The 21,899-nt window shown below is 40.5% G+C and overlaps 1 protein-coding gene across 1 annotated transcript in view; it reads left to right on the top strand.

Annotated features, from left to right (window-relative positions):
- Nucleotides 1–21,899, top strand: part of LRP1B (LDL receptor related protein 1B) — a 3,669,685-nt gene that overhangs the window by 3,051,268 nt on the left and 596,518 nt on the right. Inside the window, exons 55-57 of the mRNA XM_086955170.1 lie at nucleotides 6,423–6,610; nucleotides 19,158–19,341; nucleotides 20,437–20,522. Of these exons, the coding sequence (XP_086811296.1) occupies nucleotides 6,423–6,610; nucleotides 19,158–19,341; nucleotides 20,437–20,522 (458 nt within the window). The remainder of the gene's footprint in view (nucleotides 1–6,422; nucleotides 6,611–19,157; nucleotides 19,342–20,436; nucleotides 20,523–21,899) is intronic.

Raw genomic sequence — 21,899 nt, 5'->3', positions numbered from 1 at the left:
CAGGATCACATGTATTTTTGTGGTAAGACCATCTCCTATGGTGAGCAGAGCATAAAGCTCATCCTCCTTGCTGGTGACAACCACAATTGCCCCCAAAAACCCTAATTTTTTCCTGATTTTTTTTTGCTCCAGATGAGCCATTTTCAATTCCTTGTTTATTGTTTCTCCCCATAAAAATAACAAAAAATATATAAAATAGTTCATAAAAGCCAAAAAAAGTACAAAATGTTCAAAAAACATTAAAAAAATATAAAACAACAAAAAGAAGAAAAAAACAGTTCTTTTTAGAACTACCTCCAATTTATAAAAAAATGCTAAATTTTTTAAAAACTCTATCATTCTTTTTTCCTCATGGAACGCTTCCCGGTACGCTCCACGGTGCGCGTACCGGGCGCTTCCCCCGCGCAAATCAAAAAAAAATAATAATTTCTTTTGCCCGCGGGGCCCTTTTATAGCCCCCACATCAAACCTAGGGGATCAGGGGGGTCTACTCTGCCCCCTTATGGTCATTTCCCCCTTTGTTTTTGCCACCTCTTGTGTCTCGATCCTACCGAGACACAAGATCGCAGCCGCTCCGGACTGTTTGGAATGTTGACAGACCCCCGAGAGCCAAGTAGCTTTCCGCGCGCAAACTCGCGTAGCGCACTGGTTAGCGCCCTGGTGCGCTACCGGGGAGCGCTTACAGATATATTTTTTTGAACCTAAATTACTCAAAATCCACTGGAGCACATATCTTGAGACATAACAAAGGCACATCGGGCTACCAGTCCCAACAATTTTGCCAAGTTTGGTGGAAATCCATTCAGCCGTTCGGGCTAAAAGTGAGGTTGACCGACCTATGGAAATTAACATGGGGAAAACACGTTTTGGGACCCCCCTTTTATCTCGCCCCCGCTTGATGAATCCCCCCCTCCAAACTTTCAAGGAAGTACTGGAGCGCCGCAAGGCAAATTTGAGGAAATTTTCAGGCAGATTCCTCAACCAGCGCCAAAGTTATTCACAATAGAATGTTGAGATTTTGCATTGAAAATAATCCTAACTATAACTACCTACTGGCGATATATGTCTATGGCATATATATGTAATATATGTATATATATATATATATGTGTGTATATATATATATATATACATATATTGGCAGCGTGAACAAGGGCTTTCTGCTCGAAACGCGTCGCTGGTTCTGTTGAAGGATAATAAAACATCTTTTGCTGACTCTGATGGTCCGGTCCTTATTTCTGCTGGAGTGGAGGCTGTGTCTGCGAGCGCAGAACAAGCTGGGGAGGAACCTTTTTCATATATATATATATATATATATATATATATATATATATATATATATATATATATACATATATATATATATATATATATACATACATATATATATATATATATATATACACACATATTATTTTTTCTTATATGCTTTTGCTTTTGCTGGCCGTGCACCTGGCCGTGCACCTGGTCAAAGGTTGAGATGTATATGTGGTTTCCGCACGTCTGCCCAAATTTCCTCAAACATCTTGTCACCACTGGTACAAGGAAGTCTACACGTGCTGAACAGTTTTAGCATATATTTATAGCCTTAAAGTGCTCATGCTCGTGCTACCCTGACGAGCAGACTCTCATTTATACAACAATGTTTTCCAACAGAATCATACGTAGTCAAAAATGCCTTTAGAGCAAAAAAACAGGTTTGTCCACGTGGCCTGTATTTATTATAAGTCAGTGCTCAGTTTAATTGCAAATATTCTAAAATGATACATTTTAATAACATAATGAGAGTAGTGGCGTTTTGCAATCAAACACGTCTAAAATAAGGGCAACAATTATAGTAATTATGATAACATCAATTTAGGCTATGGTATTGTTTATGTGATTTGAAGTGACATATATATATACATATTCTTTTTATGATCATGTTTGAAGACATCATGGTATAATTGAGAGTCCACCTTCAATGTCGATGCTGATATCATAGGGAAGGCAATGTAAATATGGTAAAAAAGTGGAACCCCCAAACTGTGTACAAGGTTGTGATACAGTTGAAACGCTGCAGGGAAGCGCAAGCATAAGCATAAGCATTTTAAGCAAATAAACCCATACTAAAACTATCCAACAAGAGTCAACCTCAATGTACCAGTGAGAGTAGTTTTGTAATCAAACAAGTTTAAAATAAGGGCAATCCCACCTTCAATTTCTATGCTGATATCATAGGGAAGGCAATGTAAATAAGGTAAAAAAGTGGAACCTCCAAACTGTGTACAAGGTTGTGATACAGCCGAAACGCTGCAGGGTAGCGCAAGCATAAGCATAACCATTTTAAGCAAATAAACCCATACTAAAACTATCCAACAAGAGTCAACCTCATTGTACCAGTGGTGATGAGGTGTTAAAAGAATATATATAAATTCACAAGAGGGCTTATAAATAAAATATACTTCAACGCCAAACCAGCATTGCAGCGCACAATGTAATTTGTTTCATTTATTTGTTTAGTTACTGAACTCCGTTTGGCCTTAATCCAGAGTTTACTACCCCCCACCCATCCCCTCTCCCGCCTCACCATCCTGCAGCACTCCCTCCAGTAGCCGCTATATATATATATATATTATATTACGGTCGCCAGTAGGTAGTTATAGGTAGGACCTAGCGTTTTTTTGTTTTCCCAATACCTTTTTGTGCAGATTGACGAATCTTTGGCAAATTTTCCAAACGTGTGTTCAGCTACGGTCAGCTGCCATCTTGAAAGTTTTGGGATGATTCGCCAAGCAGGGGCGAACAGAAATGGGGGTCCCAAATTGCTTTTCCCCTTGTAATTTTCTGTAGGAAACTTTAGACAAAGCGGAATTACACCCAATATAGCAAAAAGGTAGCCCTTGGTTCAGAAAGAGTCGTTTTTGTTAAATGGTGTAAATCCGTTCAGTAGTTACTGAGAAATTCGAAAAATAAAAAGTTTGATATCTATGGCCGCAGTGGGTCACAGTGGGTTTACGAACCCTCCCGACCACGAGCTTCATTCTAATTGTCTGCCAACACTCCAAACCAGGAAGTGTTGGCAGCCATCTTGTGGCTATGTAGAACCGAGTCACAAGAAAACAGTAGAAAAAATATTAAAAAAGAAAAAAAGAGGGCAGGGTACAGACCCCCTGACCCCCTAGACCTGCTCAGGGCACCCTACATGGACAAAAAAGCATTTTTTTAAAATAACTTTAGCAGAAATCGCGATGGGGCGCGAATCCCACCAAAAGTATTTAAAAAAACGAACTGCAGGCTCCAGCGCTACGTTTAAAAAAAGCCCCCGGGTGGGCCAGGTCCCGTGGGCGCTATACATTCATTACCTGGACTGCTGCAGCCCCAGGGACCACCTCCTCCCTGGGGATGTTAAAAGAATGTGTGTGGGGGTCCCAATGCCCCCACACTGCCAGGGGACCGCCACCACCCCGGGGCTTTCACAAATAACCAGGGGGTCTATTTTGAATAAAATAACCGGGGGCTCGAGCCCGCCACATACCCCAGGGACCACCACCTCCCCGGGCACTAAAACTGTAAATGCGGGGGTCCCTTACAGACCCCCGAGCCCTGGGGACCACCACCTCCCTGGAGCTTTTTAGGCTTTTTTTTTATTGTGGTGAAATGGCACTTGTTAATATGCCCTCAAGTTTGCTATGACAGAGCGGGAACCTCAACTCCCGCCCTGCCATAGCAAACAGCAGTGTCCCGGGGGTAGACACCCCGAGACACAGCAGGAGCTGCTCCTGGGGGGTGGTGTTCCCCTAAAGCTTTCGACTGCTCCAAAATATAAAAAGCACTGGAGGCTGGTAATACCCGGGGCTTAGATGGACCTTTGAGCTTCCTCACCCATTTATTTTGTAGCACTGAAGAATGTGGGTCCCCGGGCTACAGGGCCACTTCAGAACCCCCATCAAATGTAATATTTTAGACCCCAGGATTTGGCCCTCCGAGGTAGCTAGTTTTTAAACAAGCACAGGAGCCCGCGCTTTGCTTTTATTTTTATTACGGTGGATCCATGCACCCAGCGGACATTTCTCCATAATAAGGGACCTCCTAAGCAGGTTTAGAGGGTCACAATATTTCTTACCTGCCCCCTTTATACGTTTTGAACACTTGTTGCACTAATTTCTAGATCCTCGCTTCTACCGAGGCACAAAATGGATGCCAACACTTCCTGGTTTTGAATGTTGACAACCACTTGACAGCCAATTAGCGTGTGATCGGGACGGTGCGCTTAGAGTGCGCGCAAGATGCGCGGATCCACCGAGGCCATGGATATATATGTAATTTTAATTGTAATTTTCTCAGAAACTACTGAATGGGTTTACACCATTTAAGCAAAAGGTATGAGTCTGAACACAGGACTACCTCTTTGCCAAATTTGATATAATTCTTTTCAGCTGTTTGGGCTGTAGCCACAATGAACGGTTTCTATGGAAAATTGCATGGGGAAAACACATTTTGGGACTCCCCCTTTGTTCTTGGCCCCTGCTTTCAAAGCAATAGTTTAGACCCCAGCATTTGTCCTTCCCAGGTAGCTAATTTTTAAATAAGCACAGGAGCCCCCGCTTCGTTTTTAGTTTTTTTTTACAGCAAATTCATGAATCCACCGCACATTTCTCTGTTATTTTAAAAAACATTTTTTTTAAGTATGGGCGGAAAATTCGTTCCGCTCGCGGCATTTGCGGATTTTCCGCGATTTCGAGATCTGCGAATCGTGCAAAATCACAGCAAAATCCGTGAGCAGGACGAATTTTGCTCAGGAAGCACTTACAGGGCTACAGCAGGTGCCCAAGTTGAAGCTAATTTCTTTGTAACCATTTTCAAAATGGTTACAAAGAAAGTAACTTCAACTTGGGCACCTACTGTAACCCTGTAAGTGCTTCCTGAGCGGCACCTCCTTGCCTACTTGCAACTATTCTCTGACCCTCGAAGCAGGGTCAGAGAATAGTTACAAGTATACAAGGAGGCTCCTGCAGGAAGCACTTACAGATATAGATAAAGTAGGTGCCCGAGTTCAAGGTCAAATTCAGTAACTCCCTAATCAGCCCCAAAAAATGTGAGCTTTGTCAAGGCTGGGCAGGTGTACTTTCTCCCTATAACTACAGTCGAAAATTAGCTATGATGCATAATGGAGGCCTTTGCATCCTTGACTTTCACAAGTGCAATCCCTGTGCAGTTCCTGTAACCAGGAGTTTCTTTCTTCCCATCTACTGCTCTGATCTGTGCCTGACCTTTTATACACACAAGAGGCATGTGAACTTGCAAAGAAGCCCAAACGTTTGCCCCCACACACACACTAGCGGTGTGCACCGTCTTCCCGCCCTTTGCACAATATGATGGACAGCTCACTCGAGGGACCCCGGCGTCCTTAGGTCCAGAATGACCCGGTTTCCACATTAGGGAGAAACTGTGGATTCAAACAAAGCTCTGGCCTCCTCTAAAGAAATATTTTTAGATGAAACCCTGTTAACACTGAATATATTGTTCACTTTGTCACCTCTTCACTATGCACAACTGTCACTAAACAGTAATTTGTACATATTTTGATACAACTGTATAGCTCTTAACCGAATGATGAAATTCAGATAAATATTGAGCTTAAATTTAAAGAGTACAGTTTTCTTTTTCCTTTCCTTTGTGTGTTGAGAGAGCATATCTTATATTATAATGCATTTAATGTATTTGGAAATAATATCAGTCCTACCCAACAGAACTGCGTTTTCTTTAAACAAAGCACTTCATGATTAGCCAGTAGAAAGTACTCCAGTTAAGAATGGTGCAAAATTGCAAAAAAATCCGCGATTTCGTGGGGAAATCTGCGAATTCGCGGATTCTTTTGCGAATTTGCGAACCGCTGATTTGCAAAATTCGCCCATACTTATTTTTTTTTGGGACCCCCTAAGCAGGTCTAGAGGGTTAAAATATTTCTTCCCTGCCCCCTTTATACGTTTTGAACAATTATTCCACTAATTTCTAGACCCTCGCTTCTACCGAGGCACAAAATGGCTGCCAACACCTCCTAGTTTCGAATGTTGACAACCACTTGACAGCAAATAAGCATTCAGCGCGTCAATAGATGAAAAGAATGAATAGTCTTTACCAAAAGGCTGTGTATGTCTATATTTTATGTGCATCCTTAATATAATTTTTTTTTTACAAAACATGAAGATGTAAAGACGGCTAACCATAGAACACACCTAAATAAGAGAGCAGTGAATACAAAACAGCTTTGTGGGAATCAATATGTTCAATAGATGACAGAGTCAGCTTAAACACATTTAACCAAATGTAAATAAATTGTATCACCATGCATAATATAATTTGACAATAAAATTGAAATGCTCATACTGGGATTCTCATTTTGCATTTGTTTTATTACTTTTTATAAATTTTTCTTTCAGAACAGACATGCAACAGTTCATCATTTATGTGTAAGAATGGTAGATGTATTCCCGAAGGAGTTCTTTGTGACACGCACGATGATTGTGGAGATGGCTCTGATGAAACAGGATGCCATGTAAATGAATGTCTAAGCAAAAAAGTCAGTGGCTGTTCACAAGACTGTCATGATCTTCCTGTTGGGTATAAGGTGAGTGGTTCAAATGTCGCACATAATTTTGTTCCAGCAGTCTGGGTGACAGCAACTGATTTGTAACTAATCAGACTAAATCAGAGCTAAACTTCTTTGATATATATATATATATATATATATATATCAGCACAAATCAACCAATCCGGTCGAAAAACGGCAAGCACTCGGGTATCCAGATGTCAAATTAATTTATATTCAAACCCCCTTCACCCCTGACAGACGCGTTTCGCTAAAAAGTTTCGTCAGTGTCAGTTTGTGCAAACATAAGATCGCCATTTTATCCCCACCCAGCCTTTCAGTATCATCAACATAAATGATGGTAAATTGCAATGAAAGTGGCGGCCATCTTGTAGTGTAGTATTACATACAGGTTAAAATAGCGAATATAAAGTGTTCAAGTGCAAAATTAAAACCGTTGACAACAACAAATATTTCATTTTTAATCTGCACACTCTATTTCATTTAAATTATCAAATATAATATACCATTTTATCCTCATTTGTTCGAGGTTGAATTCCTTAGGATTCCCAAAGATGTTATACTGGGGTGTATCCCCTAAAACCAGATAGTATTTACAAACTACAGAGCTTCACAGTTTGTTTTCATTTTTGTTCTGTAGCCCTGTATAGGCTTGAATCCTAAACAAATTTGATAGAAATATATACATATTTACAAGGTTATTTCTGGGAGTTTTGCAAGTATAAAAAATAGGACTGTCTTTTCATCTTTAATTATCAAATTCAGGGCAGCAACTATTAGTGTCTCACTTTGCATGCTTTGCATGACATGCTTTAGTGAATCCTTTCTGTCGCCTTTGTAACCATGTTTCTGCCTTTTTGTCTGTGAAGTGGCTGTTGACAGTGTGTCTCTAAGTAATGGTGCTTTTCTGAATGAAATTAGTGGTCCATCGCCAATGTGGTAACCTCATTGGCGATGGACCACTAATTTCATTCAGAATAGCACCAAGGTTGGCATAAATTGGGGGCAATCTATTTTGAGGGTCCTTATTAGTTGCCTCAAATATATGAATTATACAAATCAATTACAGTAATCAAAAACTGAATATATCAAGAAGAACAAATATGGGTGTATACTTGATTTGTTAGTTTTTTTATAAAGAACTTACAGGGTACAACGCACAATTCACAAAAAAACAAGTGACTAATGTTAATGATCTTACACAGAGCTATCTCCTGGTCACTTATATAAGTAACCCATTTCTTTTGCCCCTTCACAGATAGATACTATAATCCCACTTTGAATAAATACTTCCTATATGATAATTTTCTGTTGAAAGTGGGTTAGATATGTTGACGTTTCAGTCTTTTTGTGTAATTCATCCAGTAGACCATACTCAGGACAAAGAAATTCTTGTGTGGACTGAAGGCCCTTCAAATGCGATCAAGATGAGGACCATTGGATAATTGGTCTAGATGGATAATAATGAATGAAAGCAATTATTGCTTGCAGTATAGTTAGGTTTTAACGTGCAGTCTTGATGTAATTGCACCGTTAAACATTGACAACAAGACATTTGTGGAGTCAAATGAAATGAAACCCACACCGTCAGAGATCGGTGTCCTAGCTGAAGTCAAACAGGGCAATCAAAATAGATGGTGTTAAATCAAGTTTGATTATTTGTTTGAAACAATATTCCTTGTAGGCACTGTTACCTGATAGAAATCTATCAGGATCCATGCCTCCAGGAATGTATTGGGTTGCCCACTTTACTTGATTATAAATAGGAGTCAGCGCCAAAACTAAAACCAGGGAAAACCTGATCTTAAAATTGAAAATCCTTGAGAAAAACCTTGTTTCTATGTGTGCTGCATTCTACAGCACACATGTAAACAGCAAATTGCCTTGAATTAAAAAAATGCTGATTTGCAACTTCCATTTGTGCTGTCCAATGCAGCACACATAGAAGTTACAAGTCGCCATTCTCGATTGTTTATGTTCTCAGCCACTTTATGGTAAATATGCCTCTTTGTCTTTTGAAAGTAAACATAAGTCCTTTGACATTTCAAGAAATCAATCTGAATCTATTCATTGAAAAAATTGATGAGCAAGTTAGATAATAGCAACCTCATCAAACAAACCAAACCGAAACATGGAGGTATAAGTAATAAAGGTGAGCGGGAGACAGAGAGCACAAAAGACAAAAGGAGTTGGAAAGAAATGCGAAAAAGATCCATAGAAGATAGAAAAATGAGGCACAGCTAGTAAGCTACATAGAAACATGGTATTTGACAGAAAAGCAAAAAAACAACTGAATCGATAGGGAAAAAAGGAACATGAAATGAGTCAGAAGAAGACCCATAAGATGATAAACCATAACAGTATGGCAGAAAGTCAATGAGACCAGAACCATAGAGGGAAAACTGAAGAAAGATAAAGAAGTAAAGACAGAGCACAGAGAAACACCATGATAGATGAACCAACTGGAGCTCCCGGTCTGGGAAGGATGTAAAAAAGGTTAATGAAGCAAGTGACTGGAGAGACTTGTCAACAGCGGGCTGGTAAATAATGCCAGTAGTAACATACATGAAACCTGGGGAAGATAGGAAAACGACAATGGTGAAACCAAGATCCCATTAAATAATGAGAGTGGGAAACAAAAGAAACAACTTATAAGTGAAACGCTGGTGTCTATGGCTTCTCTTCTGTGAAGGTGAATAAAGTCCTTATATTGAGCTGGATAATTAAAAGAGGTGGTCCTGTCTATGTTGGTGACCTTGAAGATACAAGGGTGAAGTATACTGTATGTATAGCACCAAGTTCAGACAGCGAGAGAAACAGGTCACGGAATTATTTGTGATGAGCAGTTGTGACCCGAGAGACATCTTGCAAGATGAAAATCCTGTAATCAAGCTAATTCATCTCTTTCCATTGCTCGGAGGTTTGGAAGATTTGCATTAAATCTATGCATTGGAGAAAAACTATAGTCATTCTTCTAGGTTTGGAAGTGGGATTTGGGCTGGATATTTTTGGTCAAAGATTGTGGACTCTTTAGATATTGAGAGAAAAATTGCTAATAAGACCCACAATCATAGGTAAGTTTGTGTGTAGAAAAGTAGTCATGTCACCTCCTTCTGCACTATCCAAAATACCATAAGTATGAAGCCTATTACATCGGTTTTGATTTTCTAAATCTTCATGTGTCTTTTAAAAGTAGCAATTTTTTTGGACATGATGTTCACTTTTAAAGTGGTATCTCAAGACTCGGTAATGTTAAACTCAATGTCCAAAACCCTAAATTCAAGAGAAGACAATTTGTCTTCAATTCAGTGGAGATTAGAAGAGGTTTCCAACATGAAGGGTTTGGAGATTTTGAGTTCTTTCATTAGGCTCTCCATGGTAACTGGGTGGGGAGATTTCTGAGGAGAGGAGTGATCCTTTTTAAGTCTCTTAGTTCCAGCCCAGTGTTCTCCTTGAGAGTGGCAGAGGATGTGTTGTTAAACAACCATTCTTCAATGGGGTGTTGCCTCCCTCTGCTATAGAGGAGGTGAGATAGGCCGTGTGATGAAAGGCAAACCCAGTCTCATAGTGTAGGGAGAAAAGACCTTCAAAAGTCTGAAATAATGTGACAAAACCTGCACAAGTCAAGCTTACTGGGAAAGAGGAAATGCCACAATGCAGTTCAATATATGCTGTACCAACAAATATGATAGTCGAGTAGTAGGCGATGCAGAGCATAAAGCCACAAGCAACAAACCTGAGATATCACAGACTGACACTGATCAAACTGTCTGGCCAAAATTGCAGGTTAAACTCCCATGATTGTGGAAAAGATGCCTTCAGAACTGAGATGCAGAACATAGACCCAGCCGAGAAACAGTTAACTGATATGCTGTAGGAGAGGAGAGAAATTCCTCAAAAAAGGGAGAGACATATCAAATCTCCACAGAACAATCAGTCCTTTAGGCCAATACAACCTGGGCAGGCACCTGAAGAATGACCTCACAGGGCGCGAGTGACCAGCGGGTGAAATAGCGGGAGAAACACTGCAGTATATGGAAGTCGAAAATCTCCAGCGGGACGAGAAACAGGGCTGTGGCTGACAACAGTTCCGTGAGGCTAAGTACCCCGCTGGTGAAGGCAGCTGAAAAGGATTTGCTGCTGCAGAGAAGAATGTAGTGAGAGAAGCCTCAGATACAACTCAGGCAGAAAGGTAAGCAGAATGGTCCTGGTCTCATCCTGGTTCTCGGGACAGTTTTTGGGAAATAATTTTCTAATTCTTTAGGTTTGGGATCTGTGCAGTAGCGGCTGCTACCAGACTCGCGTGGTGGTGCGACTGCAGCAGGGAGGTGGGAGGAAACCACTTACATGTGACGGCCAGCCAGCCGCTGCCTCTCCTTTGCCTCTTCTTCCTGCTCTGGTCCTGAAACAGGATACAGGAAGCAGCAGGAGGCACCCGGCTCTCAGGCTCCAGATAGTCAAACACAATGCTGCAGAACAGCATTGTGATTAGTTTGATTGCTGTGGATCGGCGCCCAGCCAGGGAATGGGGCCTGGGCATGTACTCTAGGCAAGCTGTAATGCAGCCTGCATGGAGAATATGGGAAGTGGGCATGACTGGTTTGGGCGGCTTAACAGGGCTCACCAAACAGTCATGTGCACTTAGGTGTGGGCAAACCACTCCTACCCTGCTAATCTGTCCTCGGGACACCACCGCCCACCCAGAAAACTGCCACAGCAGAAGGAAACACGATGATAATGACACAAGGTATTATCATTTTATGTTTCCTGCTGCAAAGTTGTGGGGTGACGCTCCTCTGCCTTGGTGGAGAAGCCATCACTGGATCTGGAGTGTAAGGAAGTGGGGAACCCAATATCCCCTTGGAGGCTTGGGCAATCAATTAATAATAAGTACAAAGATCCCTACATGGGAAAATTCTTATTCAGGTTTATATGCAATTACTTTTATGTTCAAGCCCAAATGGTCTCTAACACTTGAAAAAATCTAAACATATATGAAACTATTCAACATGTACAATCAATGAATAGAATGAAATTACAAAAGTACAAAGAGTTTTTTAATCTCGATAAAATTGAAAAAGGTACATTCACATATAACAATGCAGCATATCGAGGATCTGTAAAACTACCTACAAATCATGAACACAGGCATATATTCTATGAAGTCAGATGAGTGAAGAACCTGAACATATAGATTACATTCACTATTGTACAACAATTGTGAGGGAAATAGATGCAGAAGTCGACGCTTCGGTCTGTTGTGGCAAAATTAACACCATCGCTGCTGGTCTTATTCCTCTTCTGTGCTGGCCATAATAAAAATGGGTGTGGTCACGACGAGCTCAGCTCGTCATGAGCACAGGAGCACTGTACTGCATGACGAGCTGAGCTCGTCATGAGCACCGAAGGGGTTATTTGTCAAACCATCTTCAGGACCTAAAGTTGTATGTTTAAAAAGTCCCTTGACTAAAGTCCATTGTTCAATTTGGACCCATTGGGTTGTGAGGAAAACACGCTGAGAGGTTCTTTAGAGTCTAATTACTCAATGAAAAACAGCTACTAGCCATTCAATTGAATGAGGAAGATGTCTGTCAATACATACAGTTTATCTCCACGTGCGAGGTACAGGTCTACCCTTCATTTAGTGTTGAGTTAAAATAACTCACTGTTAGGTCAAGTACGGGTCTGCTAGCAGCGTGGAATCTCCTTAAGATCACCCGGAAGATATCTGGGCATCTTTAACACTACAAACAAGATTCCATGACTGGTGGGACACTTAGCAGTGGGTCCCATAACCATAGTGACACCAAGTACAGGTCAGGATGCACTCCAGTTGAAGCCACCTGCAGAGTCCAGGGCAAAGCCAATTGGAACTGGTCTCTGGGCATGTCAGGAAAGTGAAATCCTACCAGCTTTGGAGTCCCTGAAGCTTAAAAGGACATTAGGGAACTGACCTTGAAAGTTCACTTCTTGATCCTGGGTACAAGTGGGAGCAGGTTTAGCTCTTTGCTGTGGTTTTAGAAGTCACAACAGCGGGTGCCATCCTTCTGTCACCCACAGGCCCAATAGTACCTGAAGAGAGTACTGGTAGTGCCACATTTATGACCAGAGCCAGCCTGTGGGTGGAGTAAACCTTTGACCACTCAATAACCAATTGGGTAAAAGTTCAGGGGTGACCATACTACCTTTTGTAGTACTTCCTGAGTGTTTTACAGTAACAATGCTCTTCTCAACCTATAATTCAGACAGTAGAATCTTTCTTTACCTGTGCAGAGCTCCATTTGCCTAGCCCAAGGTGTGGTTATGATAATGAGCAAGCCCTTCCCTGTGGTCACTTAGATCTAGTTCTGGGGGCAGATTTAATTCCACTGGTATTGCTGCTCGGCGGGCTACCAGGCCAATACGAGATATATCTGCCTGTGAGATCTGTCTGTGATAGAATAGGCATCCTCTGAAGTTAATTACGTTTCTGGGCACCGCCCTGATTGCCATACTGTCAAAGAAAAGGACAACCCTCTCCCTTTGTTTCAGCTCTAGGAGCCACCTCACACCTAATGAAGGAGCCATTTAGTTCCTGGTTGACAGTGAACACTGGCAGAAAGGCACATTTAGCTCAGGTAAGAAAATAACAGCTTTCTAAAAGTGTCATTTTCAAAATAGTAATTTAAAAGCCAACTTCACCATTACGTTGTTTTTTAAATTACTATTAAAATTAGTTAGAATCAGTTTTCAAACTGCTTCCAAAGTTAAGCATTATAAGGTGATAAATTGTAACCAAGTCCTTTCTGGGGAAGAGTCATCCTTGCCACACTGTAAAAGCAACTTTGAAGGTTTTTCACTGCAAGAACATGTAGAACAGAATATACATGCCCTACATTTTAAATGCAATGCAGCCTGTCCCGGGAAAATGTAGGACCTTAGGATTGGCCTATAAGTATTAGAAAGGAAGTGTATGCCAGAGAAAAGGTTTATTTTGCCAGGTTGAATTGTCAGTTTTAAAACTACATATTAAGGTTTCAGCGGCAGGACTGGAGGCATGGTTTGCATGGTCACCTTAGTCGTGCCATAATACATGATGCAATCAATTGGACCTGGGTAACGGGGACCGGGTGGCCATAAGTTTAAAAAAAATCAGCATCAGACTAGAAACAAATTTGGGAGACCATACAAAGAGGCATTTTCCTAGAACCCATGTTTTTTAAACGTTTGGTTTGCAGGAAAGGTCTTGTTTGTCCGGTGAAATAAAAATATGTTCATGCCTTCTTGATGTCTGCATTGTGTTGCAGTGTGGTACTACATATTTTCTGAACATGACTCACCTTCAGACTTTTAGGACTTGTAGCATTGTCACTACTGTTACTTTTTTTGTACTCTTCAATCATAAATGTTTAAGGTAGAATGAATTCACGTATTTTAAGATTAATTTTGAGAGATTTATGTTTTCGTATAACTTTATATTTAACAAAGTTTTATATTATCACTATCCACCACACACTCTGAATTAAAAAAGGACCTTTTGGTCTTCCTTTGTGCTACTCATTAACAGAGAATTCAATAAGTTAAGGGGAATAGTTTCTCTCAGAACAGGTTTGTACTGTAAAAGGAAGATAAACTAATTGTAACTTGAAATAACATATATGTGGCTTGCGTCCAAATTACATATTTTAGTTTGTTTGTAGGTCTTTCTCTTGAAAGACTTCCCAACTCGATGAAGGTTTAAAAAAGACAAAAACAGAAAGGTGCAACTGTCTATCTTATCTTTTCATAATTTACCCTGAAACTTCCGTTCTGCCTGCCCTTGGTTAAGTTATTTGTCGAATGTATCATAATTGCAGAAAATATAAATACTTATGGGTAAGTATAATATTAAAAGTGCTCTAGAGTCACATTAGTACCACAGCAGTTATCCCGACTACTTTTGACTCATCACTTCATCAGTACTTGACTTATTTGAGAATGCCAATTAACTTCATTTATTGAGAGAAAGCAGGGCGCACAATGCATATTTTAGCACAGTGTACAAGAAATAGCACAAAGTAGATGAATTCAAGTGCTCCACTCAAAGATATGTACTTTTCTCTGAGATCCTCTTGAATGACAAGATGCTAACAGATTTTCAGGGACTGTGATGCAGAATGTGCTGCATGAAAGTTGGGCAACCAGACAACAGCCTTTTTTCTCTGGTGGTCCAGGCTTGGCAGGATTCTAAGACTCGGGTACCTCTCTAACATGCCTCTTTCGCTTTGTTTGGGGCCTGGGAGATGTTACCAGCAACTGCCCTTTAGGATTGTGTTTGTTGCAGACTTCAACCAGGCTTCAACTGCTAATCACCTATATTCTCTTGGGGGCAGGTTATCAAGGACGGCGTTAAAAATGATCGCCATTTTAGTGGCAGAAAACTGCTGCTAATGCAGCGATAATGGGCTTGATAATATGCCCTTGAGAATTCTAATAGAAGTCCATGCTCTAGTACGAACATGGGCTTCTAATGGAATTCTCCAAGGCATATTATAAAGCCCATTATCGCCGCTTTAGCTGCAGTTTTCTGCCGCTAAAGTGGCGATAATTTTATCGCCGTTCTTGATAATATGCCCCAAGGTTCTCACAGTATGGTTTCATGCGATATTCTTGTGTCACTGCTATTGGTTAGAAAAACAAAAATGTGATGGGTAGAATTCTTGGATTAATCTCAGCAACTGTTAAGACCTGGAGGCTAAATTCCGGTTCATATTTATTTTTTGAAACTAGCTGCTCCAGCCTGAGACCTGCTATTAACTTGCACTTATTCAGTGATGAGTATCACTATGCATGAGTGACTTGAGCTATTGGCAATGAAATGTTAAACCATCTTATCTTTGCTTCTTTTGTCAGCCTCCCTGTCAGCAAGTATAGACTGTCTTACAAAAGCTTGCACATCTCCTTTGTATTTCATTTCATTCAGACTTTGTGCAAGACAGTCTTTAGCGTTCAGCAACTCTGGCTGGTCACATGCAGGTGCAACAGTCAGCAGTTCCACACCAGCAGTGAATTAGTGCAGCCAATATTCAAAGCTGGAGTTCTTATGGTCATAAGCTAGTGTTAGGATGATTGAAAAGGTACACTTTCCCTTGAAACTATTGTTTCTCTTAAATTGATACAACAGCTCCTCATGCGTACAGTGTGAGCACTGAGATGAGTTGTTTTTCATTTGCTTTATCAACCCATTTGCTGCTTCGTAGGATGATTGAAAAGGTACACTTTCCCTTGAAACTATTGTTTCTCTTAAATTGATACAACAGCTCCTCATGCGTACAGTGTGAGCACTGAGATGAGTTGTTTTTCATTTGCTTTATTAACCCATTTGCTGCTTCGAACGTTCTGCGCCGGTGCGGTACGTTTTATTAGGCGGGCAGGGCCGCGTCGGCCAACGGACCTGTGCAGCACTACCGCGGTAGTGCTCGCGATGGCCGTAGGCCCGACAGAAGCATCAACGGGGTTAACCCAGTTTTATGTTTGCATCTATACGGGGTGACAAAAAACATATTATGTGCTTTTTAGTGGTTGGTGCATGTAGAGTGAGCGCCAGATAGGGGGTAAAACCAGCAGTATAGAGACAGGTGAAGAGAAATGGGAGAAAGAATGAGATTTTCCTCACTTTTATTAGAAAATTCTGGTATTAGTTAAAGAAACGTGAGTAAGGTGGGGATTTGTGCACCCCTTCCTGAAGAAGGTGCTTCTGGCACTGAAACATGTCGACGCACACAAAAAGGAGGTAACGCACATTGTCAGCGTAGTGACCACCCACCCTCTTTTTTAACAGCACCAGCCCGGGGGCTTATTAAATAATTTTTAGTCACCCCACTAGCCAGGTTCTTTTTAACTATCACTATTTCCCAAACCCCACAATACACTCACATTTATTCAAAATACCCCCTCACCAACACCACACGTCTAACAAGTGCTTCCACGTCTCCGTAGGTCGCAGCACGCCGTACCCCGTAGAGGGGTACGATGACCCCGATGATAAAGCATGACACCAAGGGGCCTGTTGGTGTGTGAGGGGACCTAAAAACATAAAGGTGTTCCCCACTGTGGAGGAGACACCCTTAATCTCAAGCAGTGGATTCTAACTGTTTATTTAAATATGCCCAGGGAGAATGAATCCATTCTGATTTCTCTCCCCCCCCTCTGATTGTTAATTACAGATAATAATAACAACATGAACATTGTAGAATGAATTTACATTCTTGTACCTTATTTGTTTTTAATAATGCATCTAAACCTACATATTGATGCACACAAGTTATGTCAGAAATTCCTATCCTAGATAACATGCAGTGGAAATGAGCTACCACTTGATCACTTGTGAGAAAAGTCCTACCCCCAGATTGTTATGCAAGACAATGCAAAAGATCTCTAGACTGCCACAATGCTGCAGCAGCTTGTTCTGCACTGAAAAGCTGATACCATGCTAAATCTGGAAGAAGTGGAGCTGATACGATGTGTGTTTTTCTTTCGAGGAACACTCTATTCCAGACTGCTGAAAACACAGCATTTTGCTGTAAACAGATGTGCAGTACATTGATTCTCCCCAAGAAACCCTATATGCAAGTTATGCTGCTCCATTCCCTCCTAGTGTAGGTTTAAGGTGTTAGGCAGGTAGATGATGCTTTAACTATGGTAGCCATTTTTATTTTATTCTTGTCGTTTGCAGCATGCATTTGAGCTGTTTTTGTAATATTCTGTGGGTATTTCGATGTGCTAAGCAACAGGATAAGACTGTTAAAATAAAACTTTTTAGTTAAAATGTTGGTCGTGGCGGTGAACTCTACTCTGTTTGTGGAGTTTGCAAAGTTTTCCGCACTCTACGGTCTGTAGAACATGCATAGTTCTGAAAAACTCCAAGCAGAGTTTTTTCCTCGCTTACGCTCACCAACGTCAAGTTGGCGAGAGCAATTGGGGAAAAAAATCCACCTTCCCACAAGATTTCTCAATGCAGAAGGGAGGCAGATTTCTCAACGCAGGCGGTCACAAAAGCTCGTAACCGCTCACATTGAGAAAACTTCCATTAGCATTAAGAAAACTGCAGTTTGAGTAGAAAATCTACTTGAGTGGCAGAAAAGAAGTAAGCGCCCTCTTGGGCTGCACATTGTGCCATTTGCAGGATAAATACCTGAACCTGAACATCAACACAAACGGCATGACAAAATGCACTCTGCCACTTGCTGAACTCCACAAAGTGGCCGAGTTTTGTTTTGTCACGCGGAACTCCACAAACTCTGCCTAGTCCTGTTAAAGTATCTTGTTGTTAGTGCAGTTTCTGGTTAAGATAATATAAAGACCAAAACTAGGCTTCCTGAACACCATTGAGTCCTTCGAACCCTTTATAGGGACTGTTAGTAAACCAAAAGCACTTACTCCACTTCAACCATGCATTGAATCGGGTCCTGCGAGGCTACAGTAAGTAGTATTTCATATTCAATTGATGGTGCACTGAGCTGAGGTCACTTGTGCAATCTGTGGGTGAAAAAAAAACCTTGTGGAACTAAGCTGGACTCTTATTTTACTCAGCGACATAGATCCTATTTCAAGGTTGCTAACAAGCACTAATAAAGATGACAAATTCAGAAAAGTCATTGAGATAAGGTGATATGACTTAGAGGTCCCAGGGGAGACTGTTATTTGGTAGATTGATGTGTTTTATTTGACATTATTTTCATTACTACTGTAAATTGGTAATCAAATAGAAACATGTCTAATGGTATGTTTTGATGCTTTTAATAAAATTGTTTTTTTTGTCAAGGACACCTTTGATACTTTGTATTTCTCCATGGGGTTGGAAAGATAAAGTTTCAGAACAAAGTGATCAGAGTTTTTGATTCTTTGAAAAATATGATCCTGATTTCCTGACATGAAAATCAATTGTGTTTAAATGAGTGGAACAATGTCAGTCTGCATTGTATTCTGAATTGCATGCAAGCTTTCCACATTCCTTCAAATGACCACTGGTCAATGAGAATACTGAGGGTTCAACAAACCTAGATGTATATTTAAGTCACAACTAATCATCATTGTTTGGAAATAAATTTGTTAACCAAGAAAAGTTGGTCTGCTTGGTACCCAACCTACCGTGTTCATCTGGCATTTCTTCAAAACAAGGTCTTGTTACTGTGAATCTTGCTGATAAGTCAGGGATAACTTGCCATATTTTAGAATTTGTTGGGATTAAGGCAAGGTTGAAAAAAATGCAAAAGTGATCGGGGGTTACGTATTCACACTTGTCTAATTATCCAATATATACCCTCACAATTTACAATTTAAAACCATGATACCAATTTCAAAATATTTATTACATTGCTAATAGGTAAAATATCTATATTGTATCAATAAAAGAAAATCAAAATAGATATAATTTCAAGAGCTCTGTCTTAACGTAAACAAATTAGTTATGTGTTTTTTCACATTTTCACTGCCGAGGTATATTTTATTGGATCCCCCAGTCTTGAAAATCAATTGCAGCAGTTTTCTACCGAGCAGAAAGACAGGAGGAGTAATGTGCATTGAATATGCTTGTATTGTTTCCTAGTGCAAGTGCTGGAATGGATTCCAGATGAAGGATGATGGCAAAACGTGTGTGGACATTGATGAATGTTCATCTGGCTTTCCCTGTAGCCAGCAATGCATCAATACATATGGAACCTACAAGTGCTCCTGTGGCGAGGGCTATGAAATACAACCTGGTAATCCGAAAGGCTGCAAGTCTCTTTCAGGTAGCACATTGCACGCATTCCTACAAAGTTACATTATTCATGCATTGCTGACCTCGCTTGTCATGGGTTTCATAACTAATACCACCTGCTCGTGGAAATGTTTGAAAGTTATTTATAATCTTTTTCGAATATTATTTATTTTATTATACTTAATGGTTAATGTGCTTTTGGTATGTTAATATTATTCCCTTGTTGTGATGATTTTTGTTTAGTTACACTCTTTGGCAATATTTTAAATTTAGACTTTCAAATAAACTACTGCATGCAGGGGTTTATTTGCAAGCTGATTGTGCTGCCGGTGCGTCCGTTTTTTTCTGCGCTGGCGGTTCAGTTTGCCTGCCCTTATTTACAAGGCCATGTAAAGCCAGCCTGCGCTGTTTTTCATGGCCATGTAAATATGGCCGCCTTTCACACATTACTCTGCATGAAAGGGACATTCCATGGGTGAACCTGACTAATTTCCAGATTCACAAGGTTGTGTAAACCTTAGAATGCGTCAGATCGCTTCCCCTCCCCATGGGAGGCATACCGAAGGCAGAATGAGGAGAAATATCTTTATTTACTCCTCATTGTTCCTTTTTCAAGGTGTGCTGCAGCACAAATAAAAATATGAAAGACAATTGTTATCATGCAGGCAGGTGGCCCTTCCTGGCAAAATAACAATCGCCCCTGGATAGCAGGCAAGCTTGCACGATGTTGCAAGGGTGTCTGTGTTGGCGCATGGCAGCCCATTGTGTGCCAGCGCTGTGGAAAAGGACATGAGTGTGCTGTATCTTAGATACAGAACATCCTGCCCTTTTCATTTGAAGCATGGCAAAGCAGCCGGAAGGCTTGCTGCGCTGCCATGTGTCAAAATATTGTAAATGTATTGAATTGAATACTTGATCTAATGATACTTGTGTTTCCTACTGGTTGCAAAATTACTTTCTGAACGACAATCATTTTGATTCAACTTTGTTCAAACACTGATTTTCCTTTTCACTGGCCATTTACATTTCAATTTTATTGAAGACACATTCATATTTTTTTGTATTCTGTTACTATGGAATGCACCCATTTCCTCAATACTCACAATTATATTCCTTCAAATTGTAGGTGAAAAGGCCTTTTTAATTCTTGCTGATCATCATGAAATTAGAAAGCTTAATACCGATGGATCGAACTACACACTTCTTAAACAGGTAAAAAGTCACATTCGATGCACTTACTGTTTATTGCTCCCTTGGTCATGAATCTTAATTGTTTGAGCGCAATTCATTGCTCAAAATGATAGGCTTACATATCAATTCGAGACTTCTTGTTCTGAATCAATTTGCCAGTATATTGATGTATGGCTTTGTCGGAGCTTAATATGCAGGCACTGAGTGCCTTGGGGTTACCTGAGTTAATACATTTGTTGCATTCAAATCCATTGCTGCCAGTCTTTCTACTGTTTATTGCCAACATTTCACTGTGGAAACATTCGGTACGGTTAGTTTAACTCCTAATGGGAAATTCATTTTTGGAGCACAAATTCTGCTCTGATGTCGAATAAAATAGTAAGTGACGTCGAAAAAACTAGTGTCTTTCCATTCAAAAAATGTCCACGTGCATTTCCAGATACTTTTAAATTTGGCAACTTGTACGGATAGCTAACATATATCGGCTGTTTTGTTCATAAGAGATTGAGAAGCGCAGACGTGGGAACATATTTTATTATGGGAATGACAAGGAAATGATGGGGCATATTACCAGGCAATAGCGATAATTATCGCTATTGCTTGGTTAGAGACAAAAATTTACCGCTGAGCTGCGGCGATTTTTATCGCAAATAAACCTTGGTATTACCAAGGTTTATCGCAAATGCGATAAAAATTGGCCGCGATGCATGAATATCGCTGAAAAGTCAGCAATATTCATGCATTACCGAGCTAATGCTCTTAGCCATGCTATCCACCTCCCATTGGATAACATGGCTAAGAACTGCTCAGGGCAGGTGTTAGCTTTAGGAGATATTTGCGCTTAGCGCGAATATCTCCAAAAGTTGGTAATAGGAGATAGCCATGTTAGCGACTGTTTCCAGTCGCTAACATCTTGGCACGCCCACTTTGCATATCATTAGTGATAAATATCACTGACATGCAAAGTGGGGCCCAAGATGGTTGCTATCTCCTACTAGCTGTCGCTAACTGGTGTTAGCGGCAGCTAGGTAATAGGGAGATAATTTTATCTCCGCTTTCTTGGCTTTTAAAGCCAAAAAAGTGGAGATAAACCCCCTTGATAATATGCCCCGATGTTTTCTTAAAAGACATGGCACTCTTGCTTAGTCCATCTTCAGCAAGCATACAGAGCGCGGTTTGTGATGGTGTATATGGTATTAAAGGTCATTTTCAATTGAAAGTAGCTGCTGGATTTGCATCTGCTAAGTATTGATTTAGGAGGTAGTAGGAATTATACATCCTTTAACTCCTGTGCAATATTACTTTATGTCAGTGTAATACTATGCCAAAGTAAACGTCATCAAAGGGGTGAGAAGTAAAAGTGGTCGTTTGTGAATACCAAAAAAAACACGTCAGTGT

The sequence above is a fragment of the Lissotriton vulgaris genome, chromosome 2_1 (genome assembly GCF_964263255.1).
Source record: "Lissotriton vulgaris chromosome 2_1, aLisVul1.2, whole genome shotgun sequence".
NCBI lineage: Eukaryota > Metazoa > Chordata > Amphibia > Caudata > Salamandridae > Lissotriton > Lissotriton vulgaris.
This window is presented reverse-complemented; position numbering and strand designations above follow the sequence as displayed.